The sequence below is a fragment of the Schistocerca nitens genome, chromosome 3, assembly GCF_023898315.1.
Source record: "Schistocerca nitens isolate TAMUIC-IGC-003100 chromosome 3, iqSchNite1.1, whole genome shotgun sequence".
Classification (NCBI taxonomy): Eukaryota; Metazoa; Arthropoda; class Insecta; order Orthoptera; family Acrididae; genus Schistocerca; species Schistocerca nitens.
Window position 1 is genome coordinate 412,333,460 of NC_064616.1, and position 21,730 is coordinate 412,355,189.

The following is a 21,730-nucleotide window of genomic DNA, read 5'->3' on the forward strand; positions in this document are numbered from 1 at the left end:
ACATATCATTAAATTAGCCTACTATGCCTGTTTTCATTCACTGCTTTCATATGGCATCATATTTTGGGGCAATTTGTCATTAAGAGAGAAAGTATTCATTGCACAAAAGCGTGTAATCAGAATAATAGCTGGAGCCCACCTAAGGTTACCTTGCAAACATTTATTTAAGCAACTTGCGATATTCGCAATACATATATTCACTTACGAAATTTGTCATTAATGACCCATCCCAATTCAAAAATAATGGTGAAGTGCATAGCTACAACACTAGAAGAAAGGATGATCTTCACTATTCTGGATTAAATCTCACTTTGGCACAGAAAGGGGAGAATTATACTCCCACAAAAATCTTTGGTCATTTGCCAAATAGTATGAAAAGTCTGACAGATCGCCAACCAACATTTAAAAAATAAATTACAAGAATTTCTGAATGATAACTCCTTCTGCTCAATAGATGAATTCTTAGATATGAAGTAGTAACTGAAAAAAAAGAAAAAAAAATAATTATTTTGTGTAAAGAAAACTTATGTTAAAGTGAGACATTCCACATCATTACGAAATCACATGTTCATGATCTATGGAACAAGGATTTATGTATGTATGTATGTATGTATATGTACGTATGTACACTCCTGGAAATTGAAATAAGAACACCGTGAATTGATTGTCCCAGGAAGGGGAAACTTTATTGACACATTCCTGGGGTCAGATACATCACATGATCACACTGACAGAACCACAGGCACATAGACACAGGCAACAGAGCATGCACAATGTCGGCACTAGTACAGTGTATATCCACCTTTCGCAGCAATGCAGGCTGCTATTCTCCCATGGAGACGATCGTAGAGATGCTGGATGTAGTCCTGTGGAACGGCTTGCCATGCCATTTCCACCTGGCGCCTCAGTTGGACCAGCGTTCGTGCTGGACGTGCAGACCGCGTGAGACGATGCTTCATCCAGTCCCAAACATGCTCAATGGGGGACAGATCCGGAGATCTTGCTGGCCAGGGTAGTTGACTTACACCTTCTAGAGCACGTTGGGTGGCACGGGATACATGCGGACGTGCATTGTCCTGTTGGAACAGCAAGTTCCCTTGCCGGTCTAGGAATGATAGAACGATGGGTTCGATGACGGTTTGGATGTACCGTGCACTATTCAGTGTCCCCTCGACGATCACCATTGGTGTACGGCCAGTGTAGGAGATCGCTCCCCACACCATGATGCCGGGTGTTGGCCCTGTGTGCCTCGGTCGTATGCAGTCCTGATTGTGGCGCTCACCTGCACGGCGCCAAACACGCATACGACCATCATTGGCACCAAGGCAGAAGCGACTCTCATCGCTGAAGACGACACGTCTCCATTCGTCCCTCCATTCACGCCTGTCGCGACACCACTGGAGGCGGGCTGCACGATGTTGGGGCGTGAGCGGAAGACGGCCTAACGGTGTGCGGGACCGTAGCCCAGCTTCATGGAGACGGTTGCGAATGGTCCTCGCCGATACCCCAGGAGCAACAGTGTCCCTAATTTGCTGGGAAGTGGCGGTGCGGTCCCCTACGGCACTGCGTAGGATCCTACGGTCTTGGCGTGCATCCGTGCGTCGCTGCGGTCCGGTCCCAGGTCGACGGGCACGTACACCTTCCGCCGACCACTGGCGACAACATCGATGTACTGTGGAGACCTCACGCCCCACGTGTTGAGCAATTCGGCGGTACGTCCACCCGGCCTCGCGCATGCCCACTATACGCCCTCGCTCAAAGTCCGTCAAGTGCACATACGGTTCACGTCCACGCTGTCGCGGCATGCTACCAGTGTTAAAGACTGCGATGGAGCTCCGTATGCCACGGCAAACTGGCTGACACTGACGGCGGCGGTGCACAAATGCTGCGCAGCTAGCGCCATTCGACGGCCAACACCGCGGGTCCTGTTGTGTCCGCTGTGCCATGCGTGTGATCATTGCTTGTACAGCCCTCTCACAGTGTCCGGAGCAAGTATGGTGGGTCTGACACACCGGTGTCAATGTGTTCTTTTTTCCATTTCCAGGAGTGTATGTTGTCCCCTGCTAACCCTTTCATAGAGCTATGCTTGAGTTACTGTGAAACAGGGACTGAAATACGTTCTACAGTACAGGTCATACATAACAACAACAACTAATACATAAATAAAAGATTGCAATCACATTTCAATCCAATTCTCTAACTTTTGCTTGTCTTGCAATTGCTGATGTCTCACAACAAGAATTAGTCAGTTTCATATGATTTCTTTCATTTGTTAGGCATTTCATTCTGGATAAATTTTAGTTCTTGTCTGATATGAATGTCACCATGTTATAAACTGATTAAAAGCTGGTAACATTTTTACCCAGTATTCTAGTAAAAGACTGCATTTTTATCCCTCCTATGTCTGACACTCTTGAAAGTCTGTGACATGGCATTGTTGAAGCTGTGAATTTGATAATGAGAGACTATGTGCTTCATGTGTGGCAGGAAATGAGCCACCATTCTGGTATTGATCATGTAACACATGGTGCTCAAATTGAATGCAAAAAATTTGAACTTTTCTCTTTCCAGGAACACTGGAATTGAGTTTCTATCTTTTGTGGTTTGGAAGAATAAATTTTTGAAATTCGTTCCTTCTTTTTGAATAACCCTGTATAACATGAGCAGTGAGGGACCAAACACTATTCACAGGGGCACAGGCAGAGTTGTTTCTACACCAGGCAGTGTCTGATCCAAGATAACTTCCTGCATCTTCCCTACCAAAAAATCCACAATTCAGTCACAAATTTTGTCTGATGCTCCATAAAATTGTACTTTTGATAATAAGAACAGATGTACTGAGTCAAAAGCTTTTCAGAAACTGAAAAATACTTCATCTACTTGACTGCTTTGATCCATGCTTTTCCTTTTACAATGTCTTTTTTCCACTACAAGTTTTACTTGAATTACATTTGTAATCACATTTTTATAATACTCTGCCTATTAAAAAGTACACATTATTTTAGAATCAGATTTCTGAAAAGTGATTAGAAATTATGTCAACTGACTTAAAGACATATTTTTCTGTGAAATGGAATTTAAGTAAGTAGATGATAAAACATTAGGAAAGCATTTGACAGAAAAAGTTTTTATCGACAAGGGCAGAATTGGCAGCTGAATATCCCAGACTCATTGTGAGTGGGCTATAACACTGAGGTAAAATATTCTTTAATTCTTTTTGCAATTAGTCCATGACTTAAACTGTTTGAAATGAAAGACCAAAGGATGTAGTAGTATTATATGACTGAGAAAATGAAGATTAGCCAATAACTTTTAAACACAGACTGATCAGACTCCCACCAGCTTTAACAAAATGATTAAATAAGGGCATCTACTCTGAAGGACAGACACACCACAGATAGAATAACTTGCAGTTAGACCACAGTAAGATCTAACATGGAGAGGAAGCTATATTTCATTTTCTTAACTAGATATCTTTGGAGCAGCAAACTGTTCTTTCTACATTATACTTCTGTAAATACTAACTTGGAGGGGAATCTGTCTTCGATTTTCTTAACTGAAAATCTGCAGAACAGGAAGCCATTCTTTCTTTATTTCTATAACCCTTCCCAGATTTTTTATTAAATAGTCCACGAAGTTTTATTAGGGTGTATACAGTGTTACCTTCACAACAGAAATAATATCATCAGTTTAACATAATCAGTCATAGGAAAAATAATTTTGCAAATACGGTAGTGCTTAAAGTTTCACACTTGAAAGCCTTCCATTGTTGATCCATGAATAATCTGCAACATGTGTTACTGAGTAAGATGCACATTAACAATCATTTTCAGTATGACTGGAAAAAAATGTGAATGACAATGTATGTGCAGAATTATGGTGTACCTCTGGGGAACATAAGTTTTTCTCTTAATGTGAAATTTATAATACATGTTTATGTCTATTGATGTATTCCTTAACATCTCATTGATCCAAGGAAATTCTCTTTTAGTATGCAACATGCACAGTGTTATGTGTGAGTCAGTGAGGGTAGAGTAGGACACAACATCAACCTAGAAATGTACACATGAGGAAATGAATTTTATGAACTTCCTACAGTCCATGATTTTTCATGATTTCTTTCTTTTCTTGTCAAAGAGATTAATAATACACAGTTTCCAATATGAAAATATTATTTTTATTGGCTTCTTAGTATGAAACATTCAACATTTTGCATATTTTTAAATGTATTGTGCAAGCAAATCAATTATATAATTATTGTTCACGAATTTTTTTCAGTAGGTACTTCGATGTTCCGTACACCTAAATGTACTTAAATTAAAGTCCAGTACATAGAATATTTGTATAAAGTAAAAACTCTGATTGTTTTCTCACTGTTATTACTTCAGAAAATCAAGTACACTTTGATGCTTTACAAATGTTTCTTTTGGAAAATATTTTGTCCACTAGACTGCAGCTGTCTGCACTACAAGATTACAATCAACAATAACAAAATTAAGTACTGTTTAACTTAATGAAATCAGGTTTTAAAAGTAAACATCTGGAACAGTGCAGTCACTGTGAAATCATGAAATCAATGGAAAATACATTAGAAATTGATGTACACTGAGAAAAAATAATTATCTCAAACATTCTGCTCACTTTTGTTCTTCAGTATGTTTCAGTTTAAAGTGTAACCTTCAGACTGAAATATTTCTTTTGATCAATAAATCTCCAAATAAATGAAATACAAGAAGAAATAAAACAGAGTAGTCTCTCCTTTATGGCATGGTATGAGAAAGGAATCACAGGTGAAAATTCTTTGAATTACATATCTGTACATGGGGATTTCAGTTTCTGTAATGTCTCATCGCACAACAGTGAAACACGTGTCTATTCAAAACTCTGTATTTATGAAGCACGTGCTTATTTTATAAGGATCTGCCTAGAGACTCAGAAAGTCATTAAATTACACAGGTGTCAAGAATATAACAAATCCAGAAGTCTGAAAAGCTGTAGATAAACAGAGTGATACTATGTCAGCAGCAAACTATCTTCTTTTTAAGTCTTAAAGTTTAAATACATATACCATGCAACTTATAGAAGAGCTAAGAAAACTGAACAATACTTTTGGATAGTTCTTACAGAGTTGGTTGCTACAGTGTTTTGCAGGTCTTGGAAAGTGATATTTTCCTGGATGTGGATGAGTATGTGAGTACAAATGAATGAGTAGGCATCCATCTTAAATTAGTGTAAATAATAAATGGATTAAGGTAGCTAAAAAATGTATGCAATACATTGACAAGTGTGAGATGAATGCGTGGCAGTTTCAAAACAATGGCAACTAGCCTACCACAGAGCCTACTCTAAGCAAATGAACTGAAATGAAAATAATATGTAAACTTTTTCACTAAGCAAAAATCAGATATTTTAAAAGTAAACGATCATGTGGATGGAACCACAGCAACCAAAAGAGTTAGATCAGTACTTTTAGCCACCAAATGATAATCATTTAAGGAGAAGTAAACCTGAGCTTTTTAGCTCCTATTTGGCACAACAGACAAAATAAATTTCAGTATGCATTTAATTTAGAGTAAATGTCCTGGATATAACCATTAACTTCAGAACATTTCTATATTTCATCTATTTCTTAGCAATCATGCATTTTTGTGTGTGCCTCATTGCAAACTAATTAAGTGATGTTATGAGAAGCTAAACATTTACATTTATATATTTGAATTATCATGCAAATAAAATAAATAATAGCAAATGATCAATATAACAGTTTCATTAATGTAAACTGTAAGTAAAAAAATTACTTTGAACCACTTGAGCCTGTGAGTATACCTGATACTCAGTGAGTATTCACAAACTGTGGATTTTGAAGACTGAAAAAAGATTGGTTGAAACAACAGTGAGAGTTAAAATGTAAAATTGGACATTATTGCCTGTGATAAGGTAATGAAGACACAATTACAGTGATGATTGATCAGTGCTTTTCATATATGTGAAGAAGTATGGGAGTCTTTCATCATTCTGCATGAGTCTGATTTCAGGAGAAAAATAAATGTAAGGTACAGCGTGATGCGCTAGTCACAGGACTTTATTAAATATCATTAAATTTCAGTAAAAAATTATTCAAATTGATTCAGGTCCTCTGTTACAAGCAATTACATATAGTGCTCACATATAGATAAATAATTTATGTATAGCAAATACTGTACATAACATAATGTTTGTCTACAGCTGAGAACTTCCTGTTAGCAGTTACATCACATAATGTTGTCTTCTGAGAATGACAAGCTGGACCCATGGATATTTCATATTCACCAAGATGGAGAATCAGTGAATACTTATCAGAAAGTCTTTGATTTTAAATAGGAATATACTTCTACACGGTTCATAGTTCATCACATCTAAGTACTACAAATGAAGGAATGTTTTGGCTGTGACTGTTTCTCCTGTCAAAAGAGAAGTAATTAATTTCTGCAAAGTAGATCCGAAATATATCTGTTGTAACGCTATTTCCTGACAAAAGGATTTGATGGGTCAGACACTGTGTACACCTCCAGTTTTTGAGACTTTTGTGGCCACTTCTTAACATATTGTCTAGAGGCATTTGAGTCAGGTTCTTTAACTGACAGTTATTCCGTTGAAAGTCTCATGTTTTGCTAGCCACATATGCTGGTGAAAATGAGATTATCAACAGAACAGCTGTCAGCCAAAGAACCTAAAACAGAGGCCTCCAGGCAACATCTTATGACTGTTTGCTGTGACAGATTTATGATGATGTCTATGACCCATATTCAATGCTATGAACAATTTTGATAATCACATTCAAAAGGTATAAACTGCAATGCAAGTAAATTTTGCATCTGACAGTAAATAAATAAAATAAAAAATAAAATAAAAAAATCTGACATATTTTTCAAATACTACAGGACCACCAGTAGGCAATTATTGTCCGTGCAAATATTGGAATTACTAAAATATGCCACATCAAATATAGGAAACTTACAGAGAATGCCTCTTTCAACATGGTAGGACTACTGAGGTTGATAATTTTTCCAATATAGAAAATGTGGCACATTCAAGCAGAATAGAGAAATTTTCGAGCTGACAGTGTCATAATATGAACACATGGAAAATTGTTGACTTTGTATATTAGAATAGTTGATATCATGACGAGGAGGAAAAGTGAGAGATGACAACGAACTATGTAAATTATAAAAATATGATCTACCTGGGCAGTTAGAACATTTTTAAAAATTTAGCTTCTTTTGTTCATAGTAAACTATTTCATAATTGTGCTGGAGCAAATTTAATGACATATATGAACTAAAGATAATCCTCTTTGTGCAATGAAGAAACATCATTTATGAAAAAGAGACACAGTGAGAAGTTGTACTGAATTTGTTAAAAAGAAAGAAAATTTTTCACCTCTCAGATGTTTTAATTCCATAATAGAGATGTTTCTCAAAAAACATGAAAGTAAAAGCCACTTTTAATTACAGACCCACCTATTTGTGTGTAATACAAAACCCATAGCAGTAAAGTAGGAGACATATATCATAATGCAGAACAAGGTATAAGAAACTGTAAGGATTGTCAGTACAAAAATTGATGATGATACAAGATTTGACCATGAAAAGTGAAATACAAAGAAATTAAAACTGAGTATTAAGCAAATTGGACTAGAGATAAAATAATAAGGTATAAATAAACAGAAACAAATGGAGCAAAGTGGAAGACTGAGATAAAATCATTAATATGAAGCAAAAAGTGCATAAGTAATTAGCTACATAACATCTGAAAACCTACGAATTCATACATATTTGTAGACAAATTAACAGTCTGACATCTTCATTACAGATAGAAATTATTATTTAGCCACCAAAGACTATCTTGACAAATGACTTCCTATCTGCCCTCTCTGTCCCATTAAACAAGAAACTGAAAGCTAATGTTAATAATTTATTTTGGATGTCTCATGGTGTGTTTCATTACATTACCGCATTCATAAAAATGGCCACTTTCTTCTTTTCAGGATATCATAATCACATATAATAATCTTTGTTCTGTATACGAGTGACTTTGTCTTGGCAGTGACCGTATAAAGCGAGCATGTAACATAGGAAGGAAAGGAGGAGAGGAAAAGGAAAGGGCAAAGATACATTAGAACCAAGTTTGAGAGACTGGATGTTAAATGGTTTTGTTTTCCTTGGCAAGGAAGCATTCTGGTTGTAACTTATTCAAACACTGATGCAAAAGTATTTAAAGCTGATACCACTTGGATTTCAAAGAACTTATTCTGACATTCCCATGAATTTTTTTAATAAATAACACAGAATTCAAATTAAACATATTTCTCCACAGTCATTAGTCAATTATATTAAAAATTATTTTGTATGACCGTTGTAAGCTCTTATATACATTCGATTCAATGAAACATTTCAAGCTACAGTGAATTAGAAGCAATCACCTTTGAGCAAAAGTAGCAGAATGTTACATGAGATTGATTACATTAGCACACTGCAGAAAATTGGTTATAGATAAAAGGTATATTTTCTGCAAAGAAAATATTTAATTTTTTGCTCACTTATATCACATCTTTTGGAGATGTAGGAACAAGACTTCAGAAAGTAACTAACCAATTACACATTTTCCAACTACCATTAGCTGATTAGTTAAGGCATTTTGAAATACTGGATTTCTCTGAGTAATACAGACTGTGTCAGAACAGTTTTTAATAAAATTTGCTATATCACACACTAATTGGGGCAGTGAAAAAGTTTCCCAAAGGGCTCAGCCTGAATGAAAATTTCAAGTGAATGCTTATTAAAGCTTGAATACAATAAAATATCACTTTCTTCAAGACAAATAATTTGACTCAGAGGAACAAAGCAGTAATTGTTTTCAAAACGCAGAGTTCCAACCATAGTTATGAACTAAATAAAGTATGAGATTTTTATCTGCATGACTGAATTCTGTACAAAGACAAAACTGTGTCTAATTTACATGTTTTAAAAATAGTAATCCAAAAATAATTCAATGTACTGATAAGCAACCAAAGGAGTATTATCAAATAGCAGCATAATGTTAAGCTTGAATGACATAGTATAAAATCATTGAGCTAGTCAAGGAGCAGCCACCTGAATTAGAATCTGTGTTGAATCTTATCAGTCAGTTTTCCTTTAAAATGATAAGATGTTTCAAATAAATTTTGGAAAGAACACCAACAAATTAGTTGTTACCATGAATTCTGAAAGGCATGTTGCCCCAAAGAAATGTGTTGTGGTTTCCCAGTGCTGAAGTGATACCTCATTCTTAACATTTAATGGAACAGCTAACATAGCTATTACTTTACACCTGTCAACTGACTACAAATACAAATTCCAATTAGCAATTCATAAATGTGAATAAGTGTTCATAGGGGAGTATGGAAAGACAATATTAACATTTACATTTTGTAACTGAGCAAAACCCATTCTAAATAAATAAGTCAGATTCATTAAAACTCATTTTTGAAAATGAGCATTTCCTTTGGAAACACACATTAAATAAGTATTAACCTTGAACAGTAGTTGTAAGTTAAGACAATTTCGCTTCATTTCCAAATTTTCAGCAGTCTTTATTATAAATTTGTAAACAAGGGATTTATAACACTACCAAGCAAACATTAATAAAATCTGATGTAATGGAGTTGTCATTTACAGGAGTTCTATGAAATGAATAAAATACAGTTTAGAATACGATTTCTGTTTCAGAGTATTTCATTCATGGTAACAACAAACTTGATGAACAACGTTTTGAGGTCATTTTTTATAAGGAAATTTAAATTTCTTTCTGTTAATGTACTATATGAAGGAGAGGTTTGTGATACCTCTAAATACATATGAAACATGCCAAATTTGTTTCTTTTCTTTTTATTTAGCTTTTAAAATCTGAAGTAAGTGTACAGTATACAGGCAATCGGGATTTAAGTTTTTTTTCTTTTTTGAAAATTTAAATGCTAATTGTGCAATTTAAGAATAAACTCATGATGGTAAGTTGAAAGATCAAATTATAAGTTTCAAGCTACAAAAAAACAATCCAGTTTTGTTCCGAAAACTTTGGTGAAATATTTGTGAAATATGAAGGCAAACTTGGAGGTATTGTACAATAAAATCCCAATTTTCACTGTCTCAATGTTTGCACTGTCTCAGTATATTGAATTAGTTTGAGAATGAAATGAGAAAACATTAAAAATATATATGAAACTTGGAAGTTTAGTCATGAAATAATTGCTTGTAGTAATTGATTCTGTTATATTTCTACATCTAATGTAAATATGGTTCATGATTTTTCATCCGTTTTGCAGTAGTAACCAGACTGTTGTTCTTTTATTAACATTATTTTATTTTTTAAATTTTTAATAATTCTGCAGTGAAACTTTTGTAATAAACATTGTTATTATTTATAGAAAATGTGAATATTTACAGAATAAGTAATACAATAAGGGAACATTTTTAGCATGCACATTTCTTGTCTGACTGCTGTAAAATCAAAGTTTCTGAAACATTTAATACAAACAGAATTTTAAGTAAGTTAAATTTCACAAAACAATTTATTCTAAAAATATAACAAAGAGTTCACATAGGGCCGATTCCTCAGTCAGATAAAGTTGTTTGTAGGGCTATTAATGGGTTACTGTTACCTAAAAAGCATCTGCATAAACTTGGTATATGATTAAATCCCAGGTTGCAGGTAAAATGGTATGAAGAAGATATGGCAGATAATGTCATTTTCGTATGTGTAGCCCTTTTCTCTGCTTACTATGATTTATGTTGCCCTTTATAGTTTTAGAGAGAAGCAGTTTACCAGAGTCCTACCATGTCTACGATAAATCTGATACAGAAATCTACAGAAATTGATTGAAACTAGGTATTTTATAAGGAATAGGGACCTGTAACAGGAAATACGGGCATCACTGTAAAGACTTTTTATTCCACTCAATAATTAATTTAAAATTTCAACGATGAGGAATGTGCCGTATCTGATACTTCAAATATTTGTGTTATTTAAATTAATTATATAAAACTGTTAATAGTATAAATAACATAAAATGACAAAATATGATACAACCAAATATATCGGTATGCTTTTCTTTTTAATCACTTTATAACAGTGTTTGTAGTAAAATGGCACATGATTAATTGGCATGTAACTATCTTAATGAACAATTTCCGTAAGCAGATTCTTCAGACCAGTTTATTTGTGTGCATGCAACAATGGGAGGGATATATATTTTGTAAATATATAATATATATATATTTCTCTGTATATGTTTGAAACTTGCTCAGGCACACACACGTGCGTACAAACATACATTCACTTTATGCATACAATATAGTAATCAGCGTCATATAAAATGTTTATTCTGTACCAACATGAAATTAAAAAACACACAATCAATCAATCAATCAATCAATCAATCAATTCATATTTTTAAGGCAACTTTGTCACACGTTATGGAGAGTGGAAAGAGTTTATAAATTAGTAGAACAATACTAAATCCTTCTCAAATTTCAAATAAGAAGGAATTTCTTTAAACATAGTTTCTAAACACTTTAAAGGCAAATGAAACCCCAACATTTTCAGTCCTCAAATCATTCGGTCGCTCTTTCCTGTCCCCATTAAAATTTAGGCCCTTACTTGTATCCACATTACTGGTCCACATGTCAGATAGTATTTTTCACGATGAATCACATCATTCAACAAATTTTTCACAGGGTTATGTTACAACTCAGTGATGCAATACTTGCATGAGTGAAATACAATAGCAGAAATTGCCATGAAAGATGGCATTGTCTTAGTTTGCCAAGTATAAGTGACTGCTAGTACGATGATATTGTTCCCAATTTGAAACTCTATATACACACATGAAACAAATGTTGTTTCAACATATCTTAAAAAAAAAAAAAAAAAAAGTCAGTCACTTTGTAATGTACTTAAGCAAGAAAAGTTTAGAATCACCCTTAGCTGAAAATGTTGTGCTTCATCCTGAAAAAATTTACTGACCAAATACAACTTTATAGCTTCCCGCTGTTGCCGTAGCTGCAGTTATTACAATGAACATAGCAACAAATACCCATCATCACCTTAAATTCATATCTCACCTGTGAGCTCCACTGCTTATACATGGCCTGCCTTTGCAAACCAGTGAAGGTCACTATATGTTACCACTTATAAAACCAATTTTCAATGACCAGAATGAGAAAAGACTGAGTGCAGGAGATTCTGAATAGAAGAAACTACTACACAAATGTAGCAAAATAACATACCCAAAAATATTTAACGAATTAACTACTACGGTATTTAAAAAAATGTAAAATGGCATAAAATCATGAGGTAATAATTAAAAGTTCGCTGGGAATAATTTATAATTAAATTGAAAAATCACTGAAGGCTTTTTTTATCACAGTCTTCCTATTATTGATAAATATCTAGTACGATTTGGCTGTGTACTTTGCTGAAAGTTTAATTCAAATGGAAATCTAGAAATCTATATACGCCTGTGAAGACGTATAAAAATGCATTCGAAAGATACACAGCAAAGACCACTTCTGCTGTACATGTTTCAGTGTCTATAAGATTTGTTAAAACGTGTAACCCAAAAAATATACAGCACTCGATTAAAACATATCACAACAAAATCATTTCTGGTAACAAAAAGAGAGACAATCCATTCTACAAAGATATATCTAATAAAATTAAAGCCAAACTATGATCACATAGTGGTCACAAAGAACCAGACGGTCTGAATGTGCACAGCTACAAAAGTAAAATTACAACCGTAAGAACAAACCGGCACGGTTGCTGATGAAGCCACACGGTACGGTCCTGAAATGGCATTTTCATGCCACAGTGATTGGCTTCTCATCACATAAATAGTTGCCAGTTTTCCTGAGGTATTGACGGTGAAAAAATTCTACACGATTCTATATGACCGTTTTTACAAACAAGTTATATACTAGAAAAACTATTTTATTACATTAGATAAAATGCTAACGGAATGAGTACTACAACAGTTTTTGACTTGGGACTGTTTTCATACTGACTCTCAGAGTCCCAGTAGACAAATTGTAATGGTCCAGCTTTAATAATCGCTAAGCAAATATCGATTAAGGTGCGCCCGAGTTTTAGCAAAATAGAAAAATGTTAAGTGTACCAGCACTATACTGTCTGAGCGCCCGCCCCGTGAGAGGCGTGGGGCCACCGCTGCCCCAGCCAGCTCCGGGCCAGGCGGCCCCGCTAGCACCAGTCATCATCGTCCGAATCGCTGTGCCTGCCTCGCTGCTGTTGGCCGGGCTTGTAGCCGTTGGGCACCGGTGAAGGCAACATACGTCCTCCTCGACCGATCGCCACTGCTTGCTCGAAGCTCAGTGGGCAGGCCGTCTGGGACATCCCCGCTGCCGTGACACCCGGACCGGGCACGGGCACCGGTGCCCCTGGGACGGGTGCCGAGGCTGTGTGGGGCTGACCAGTCGGTGGGCAGTGTGTAGGAGAAGCGTTCAGTTTGGGGAAGTTTATCGAGGCCGGCCTCAGCTGTAACGTGGAGGGTTTGTTGGGTGTCGGAGGCAGTCGGCGACCCTGTCCGCGTCGTGCGACGAGAACGGGGTAACTGTGTTGGTGAGGATGGTGGTGATGTGGAACATGACCTGACTGCGTAGCTGCATTGAGACCCGGTCTTACACTCGCACTCACACTGGCTCTCTGTCCCGATGTTGCACTGGCACCCAGGGGGGAAGGGGAACGTGATCTCTTCTCCAGACTCGTCGTACCATATGGCCGAGAATTCCTCGAAGTGTAAAAATGACCTCTCGTGGGACTCGGTGAACGGGCTGGACTCGTTGATGCGGACCACGGACCTGGAACAGTGTAACACTGATAGTAGCAGAACGAAGAACTTAACAACTATATGAATGATCTCGTGACAATATAACATTTACCAGTCCAGTTTAATTAACGTAATTTTATTTGTTAAGGGAATCTTTCTATATGAAAATGAATATGTTTAAATAATTCCTAAAAACACAGATGATGAAGAGAAGGATGAGTTAGAGTGAAAGATTGCTTCAACAAGGCCAATCAGTATGTATTGTGTCATGTATTACTGGTTATGAATAACTCAACAATGTGTGCTGTAATGTTGTCAGTCATGTGCACAAAAACAGTACTTGTTACAAAACAGCTTCACCATAGACTTTCTATCATTCTTTAAGGTGTAGAAATGAATTATATATTCTGATGAAAATAATTTTAAAAAATCCGTAAGATGAACACAAGAATGGGAGTTAGGAATAGCCAACCCTGCACATAAATGATTAAATGATATTATTGATGGTCAAAGTTACTGCATAAACACAGATGCTGTATTTACTGTATACTGCTTTCACAGAGTTTAAATTCAATGACATGTGACTAAATGCAAGTGCTGGTCTTATGTAAGCTATTAAACATTTTGTAAATGTTCAAGAAGTTAATTTGTAATCTTTTGTTGACTCATACAATAGTTAAAGAAACTGGTGCTTTGATTTATGTTTTGTTAACAGTGCCTCAAAAATATGACATATAGAGTGGAAAATCTGAAGTAAGCTTAATGAAAAATGGACTCAGGAACCAAAAGAATAAAATGGGTTAATTTAAGATGAAGGGCGCCAAGAACAGAATATGGTGTGTAATACACAAAGAAATAATTCCATTCAGGGAAAATGCCAGCTGTAAAACAAATCTCAATGCACAAGTGGAAAAGAGAAGCTTACTTCAGGTGGAGAAAAACATATCAGCTTTAAACATCAAAACTGTACTGAATTTTCACACACAAAAGAAGTAACTGTAACCACAGAAACAGAACTTTGTAAATGACAATTCAATAAATGATCATAGTCCATAAATTACATTGAGTTCAAATATGAGTTGTTTCTCAACTGGTGCATTTGATCATGATTTATGTGTTATTTGTATTCCGGTAAAAGTGAACACTTAAAGCAGACTCTTTAATGACAAGCCTTAATTAATGTTACAAAAAGTGGACCTGTTTTGAAAAGCAGTGCACTTTGGTGAAATGAACAGTGTCAGTTATGTGTGTGGAAAGGCAGGCAGTGTCCAATATTATGAAATACATAGTAATTGCCCTGGGACTTGCTCACAAAAATGAAAATGTTTAGTTTCACATTTAACAGAAATTCCTTCACAGCTTTTCTGATTGAAATAACGCTAATATGACAGTGAAAAGTGTGTCATTTAAATTACATAGATTTAACAGTGCTTCTCAAGTGAACATCGATGATAGGGAGAAACTAAAATCATGTGCCATCTATGTGGAATATAAGTAAACAAGACTTCCATATAAACAGAAGAGGACAACAGCAAAGTGGCCACTTTAGCTAATAAACAGTAACATCTTGTGACAGACAGAAGTAACTTGTCACATTTCCCTATAATTTTATTCACTTCCTCGTTGTTTACAGAATACCAGGGGTGGCTTCTGAGGTAGTGTCGCTGTGCCATGATACCACTTATATAAAGAAGAAAGAAAGAGAAATCTATGTGAACTGCACATAAAACATTGTTTAAGAGTATGTATTTTCTGATTTGAAGCGGCGCATTTCACTGCATGCACTCTTGCGGTAGTTTTTTGAAGCTTGGAGCCAACTGCAGATTGGCACCATCTGCCCTCATAAAGCACTGTAGCCGTTGGTTTCTACACGTTTCTTATGGTGGAGATGGAGCTGCAGGTAGTCTGCCTCAGAGCTTTGCGTTCCTTCTGTCAGAGAGCAGTAAAGTGCATCATAACCTATGGAAGCACAATCTGACATCTAGCGATCCTATTAGAATACATAGGGGTGCAGATTTCTTGTAATCCAATTTTACAATCTTTCTGTAAATTAATGCTTATTTAAACTGAATTCAGATGTAATACACTTAAATATCATTATAAATAGCTGTACATAATTTGAATATAATTATGCTCTTAGATGTTGAAACTAAGAGGCATTATTTAAATATTGGTATATTTCACAACAGCAGGGCTATTGCAACAGAACAAAAAACTAACGTATTCACCACCTGTTGAGCATCTGTTTTCCAAGCAAAGTTGTAGTATTTCTGTTTATACTCATTATGTTTGTGTAATACAGTTCTGTACAAACACGTTTTAGTTATTGTGAGGTCAGGTAATTGACTGTATATAGCTGTCTGCACAGTGTTATCTGTAAGGGAAAATTCAGTTCACTGTGAAAATAGCATTAAAACACCATTTAGCAGTAAAAAACACTAAGTAGGCCACTCCCAAATCTGAACCTGTAGCAGCAAACAAAAAATCAATACAGTAAGTTCAGTCCAGAAATTTACCAAAAGAATAAATGGATTTGTGGTTGTGAAGAAAGTAATGCTGTTTTTTGTTTTTCTTGTGTGTTATTTGGAGGTGATGTTCATTGGTGTAAGACTGGAATAACTGATATTGGGCATAGTTGGTCTAAAATGAAAGTACATGATATGTCAAAGTGACACATGAATAATGTGCTTAGTTTTTCATTTCTAGGCAAAATCAACATTCTGCAGAAATTAGATTCACAATATGGACAAGCAATTGACAGCCACAACAAATGTGTAGAAAAGAATTTGATCAATAACTATTGCCATCTAGAATAACTCTGAAAGTACGATAGTAACTGAAAAGTTTGTGGGACAAATGCTGCATGGGACAACGGGAGCCATAATATGATGCTGGTTCTTTGTTGCTAGGTGGGGTCGTGTCAGAGATATGAAGGTCAACTTTGTTTTTTTTAAATAGGATGCTACAGCCTGGTACTTATTTTCTGATAGTGGCTATTGAGACAAAACCAAGGATCTGTAAGAGTAAGGTCTTTGAAGGTCAACGAAGGTCAAAAAGGTGGGATGAACTTCCATTTACAGAAGGTGTTTGAAGTGATAACCGTTGGTACCAATGTAGTGCTGCAATGTTCTTATCATGGATTGAGTGGTATTTCTTATCACTTTGGCACTTATCAAAGCACATGCTCTGACAATTTTCTCTTGTATATCATGCAAATAGTAAATATTTGCCGAAATATGGCGTATCCGTCTAACGTGCCATTGACATGTAAACACCATTTGACGTTTTTGCAATACAACACCAATAGGAATGGTAAGACTAGTATTGTCAAATCAAGCGAATGTGAATGATTTATTCATTCACAGAACAAGTTGATATGCTTCTCATTTATGGAGAATGCCAATGAAATTCAGTGAGAGCTAGACTTATACATTGAAAGATATCCTCAACGTACTCACCCTACATGTCACACATTTAAATATGTGTATGATAAATTGAGAACAACTGTATCTTTAGCACATCAGAAACATATCCGGCAAAAGAAAGTTACTAAAGAGGAAATGGAAATTGGTACTCTTGCCACTGAGCTTAGAGATCCTTGTGTTAGTTCACATCAAATCACAAGGGAATCTGGCATAAACCAGAGTAGTGTTGTTCATGTTCTGCATCACCATAAATATCATCCTTACCATATCAGTCTCCACCAAGAATTAACTGGTACGGATTGATGCATTCCACTGATTTCTGTCGATGGGCCCAACTTCAGATGCAGAGGGATGACACATTTATTAATTTGATTTTATTTACTGACAAAGCTACATTCACGAACCATGGAAATGTTGATTTTCATAACATGCATTATTGAGCAACTGAAAATCCATGTTGGCTGCGGCAAGTTGCACACCAAAAACCGTGGTCGGTGAATGTATGGCGTGGGATTCTGGAGGACAGAACTATAGGCCCCTATTTGATCAAAGGAAATCTTAATGGTAGGAAGTACACCACATGCCTGCAAGAAACATTAGGTCTGTTATTGGAAGAAATAACTTTAGGAACAAGGAACAGAATGTGGTATCAATACAATGGGAGTCTGGCACGTGTTTTGCTGATGGCTAGAAATGAGTTACAGAGACAATTCCCAAATCGTTGGATTGGACACGGAGGAGATGTGTCATAGCCGGCTCGTTCGCCAGACTTGAAACCTCTGGATTTTTTCTTGTGGGGATTCGTAAAAGGCATTGTTTATAAAGACATTCCAATTACACCTGAAAATATGCAAGAGAGAATTGTCAGAGCATGTGCTTCGATAAGTGCAGATGTGATAAGGAATAACACTCAATCCATGATAAGAACATTGCAGCACTGCATTGATACCAATGATCATCATGTCAAACACCTTCTGTAAATGCACATTCATGCCACCTTTATGACCTTTGTTGACCTTCAAAGGCCTTACTGTTACACATCATTAGATTCGTCTCGATGGCCACTATCAGAAAATAAGTACCAAACTATAGTATCCCATTTAAAAAAAAAAAAAAAAAGTTGACCTTCATATCTTTGAATCAACCCCTCCTAGCAACAAAAAACCAACATCATATTATGGCTCCCATCTTTCAACAGGAACTTTTGCCCACAAACTTTTCAGCTCCTATCATACTTTCAAAGTTATTCTAGGTGACTCACTCTGTATATTGAATTTAATTGTAAACTGTATTCGGTTCTGTGGTACTTTGGAACTGGCTCTCAGATGCCATGATGAATCTGATGCCTCTCAAAATAAGTGGGTTTTTCATGAGGTAATTCACTTCAGCGCGAAACTGGATAAAGATCTTCAAGCTCATCTCATTCAAGCATCAGTGTTCAAAGGTGTTTCTAGGACTGTTCAGAAGGAACTACTGCAATGCATGTTGGAAGTGTACCATGATGAAGTTCATAAAGAAATAAAACATGTCAATTATGTTGCAATAATCGCGGATGAAAGCACAGATGTGTCTTGCAAATTTCAATTGGTTATTGTTTTGCATTATGTTGCTGAGGGAAAACCTGTTGAAAGATTTTGGAACTTTGTTAATCAAGAAAGTCAGAATGCTCATACTATAGCTGAGAATATTCTGAAAGAATTTGAACTATTAATTGGCGATGAATGAGTAAAACTAATAGCTCAGAGTTATGATGGTGCAAACGTTATGAGTGGCAAGTTGTACGGGGTTCAGAAATTAATTAAAGACAAATATCCAAATGCAAACTAAATCCATTGTTATGTACATCAGTTCTACCTTTATGTCTATGGCAGCCTCTGTCTATCACAAAGCCTGCATCTTTTTTGCACACCTTTCAGGTAATTCTTCTTTCTTTTCTAATGCACCACTGAAATCAATAGTGTTGCTTAGCATTATTCAAAAAACTGTGCCCTGTGTGTGTGACAAGATGGAATTATTATTCACGAGTAGTAAAAGATGTTTTTGAAAACAAGGAAAAATCTTATTACTGTTATATAAGTCACTGAAACAAGTGAGAGCATAAAACTGTATTCTACTGTTGAAAAAGCTGGCTCACACAGAAAAAGACTGCAAGATAATGAATTCATGTTCTGGCTATCATTTTTCTATAAGATAATGCCTCACGCAGACATACTTGTTAATCAGCTTCAGAAGAACATAACCAAACTCACCAAAGCAGCGCTAGGCAATTAGAACCTTGAGAGAGAGAGAGAGAGATGACATTGACTCCATCCTTAAAGAGATTAGTTTCGAAAATGATGAAACGATGCCTGCCAAGAAGCCACGGATACTTGATGGGCATAAAAAAAAAGAGATGCTTTGGAAGTGTGCAATTCCATCCTTTCTGAAATAAAATTATGTTTTCAGTTCACTGGACACCATTGCAGCCAACGTATTTGATGTAAATCAGTTTGACAAATACATCACAAATTTTCCAGACAAATACTTTGAAGTCACAGACATGTATACATTTCTGGAACAAAGAAAGTTGATAGGTGAGCTTCAAGTCTTCATTGCTAAGCCTGAGTTGAGAGCAATTGCTGGTGCAATTCCATTTCTTTTGCTGATTCTAGAGGATGAACTTTGTGAGTAATTCGATGAGACTGTTAAAGTTTTGAAACTGCTAATCATGATACCTATCTTGACATCAGAAACTGAGCGTGCTTTTCAATGTTCAAGAGAATTAAAACATTCCTACAAAACATTATGATAGAAGAACAACTGAGTGCCTTAGGGATGCTATATTGTGAAATGTCATTCGTGTGTGAAATTGAAGATTTCTGTTTCAGAAGAGAGGTTTATTTGCCAACATGAAGGAGCACCAAATCTGTTTACAATATCATTTCTACTAATTATTTTGAATCTGTCTTCCCAAAGTCATGGAGTTTCTGCTTTTGGTGAGTACAATGCCTTTAGTTTTAAATGTTGGTACTTTGCAAAATCCAGATTACATGCTCTATTATTTCCTGTACTGGCACTCATATTGTAGCGCACACTTTTCTGGCCACAAACGTAAAACAAATGAGGAGTTCTGGCTGGCAAAGGGAGAAGAATGGAGTGGGGGGGACAAGCCAACAAGCCACGCCTCCCTCTAAGAGGGCTGGCAGACTATGTCCGTGTTCTATGTTCCGGGGAAGGCAGAACCGATGTAATAATGTACATATGGATTGCTGATTCCATCTGGTGTGGTGAGAGCTGTATTCAAACCCTGTGACAGAGCAAGATTGATCTCTGCACTCATTTCAAAATAAAAAAAGTAAACAACCAGCAAGCACAACTCAAAGCAAAGTTGAGCACAGAAATCATTTCAGTGATGGCTGGTAGAGCGCAATTATTAGCTGAGGTTGGTGGTGTCATTACTTGGTAGTTGAGGTGTGGTCTCCACCAGTATCTTAAGCAACTATAGATCAAAGCACCCCCTGCTTATGACTGCCACATAAAAGTGACCGCACATACCCTGTGAGGAGTGAAGAATTGTGCTGTTGATATTTCTGTGTGTGCATGCATTTGTGTGTATGAGAGAGATTTTCGGAGTTAGTTTTACATTTTATATCTCACACGGACAGGCAAAAAAGATAGCTAAAGCAACCTTCCATCCTCCCCCCCCCTCCCCCCTCCCACCTCTTTCTGTCTCTCTCTCTCTGTCTTTTACAAACAATTGCTATCATGTTCTCCAGGAATATATCAAACTCTTACTGTGCATAAGTAGGGTGCTGTTGTAATAAGTATTTATTTCTGTTTCCCTGTACATTTTGTTTGATATAATATCTTATGAAATGTATGAATTACTGACAAAATTCTGAAATATGTTTGATGCTACCAAACTAAGTTTTTTTGGCACTGCCGATGGAATGTCTCAGCAGCTATCAATGCAAAATACAAAGTGAATATGAAGGACTAGAATATTCAAACATTGTGTATTGGGACACCCTCTTCTAACACTACCTTTTTTTATAGAAATAACCAATACCATGTATACAGTTGAGTCTTGTATAGGTGAACACTCTCAGCTGTTTCACTGAAAGAATTTCATTTGATTTTGTATATGATGTATTATATTTCAGGCTAAAATCTATAAAAAAATTTGTTACAATCGATAAGTACTACTTGTTAAAAATTATTCTTATTTTAGAAATATTTGAAATCAGAAATTCTGGCATACTTAAAATTCATATTATTAATTGCACAATCTAACACTAATTATTAAATTTATATCTGGATTCATTTATAAAATAATGATGTGACTTAGTAACGATTCTTCTTTTGTCAAGAAAGTATGTAAACCCTCTTGATTTGTAAACTCTTTGGAATATTGTGAGTACTGCACAATGTAGTAGTGGTGAGCATGCATCTGATGGAAATGCACGTT

General features: G+C 35.9%; 1 protein-coding gene across 1 annotated transcript in view; it reads right to left on the reverse strand.

Annotated features, from left to right (window-relative positions):
- Window positions 1-13,272: 13,272 nt before the first annotated feature.
- The window catches only part of LOC126249255 (voltage-dependent calcium channel type A subunit alpha-1-like), a 125,982-nt gene continuing 117,524 nt past the window's right edge, over window positions 13,273-21,730 (reverse strand). The window contains exon 5 of the mRNA XM_049950910.1: window positions 13,273-13,889. Within this exon, the coding sequence (XP_049806867.1) occupies window positions 13,273-13,889 (617 nt within the window). The remainder of the gene's footprint in view (window positions 13,890-21,730) is intronic.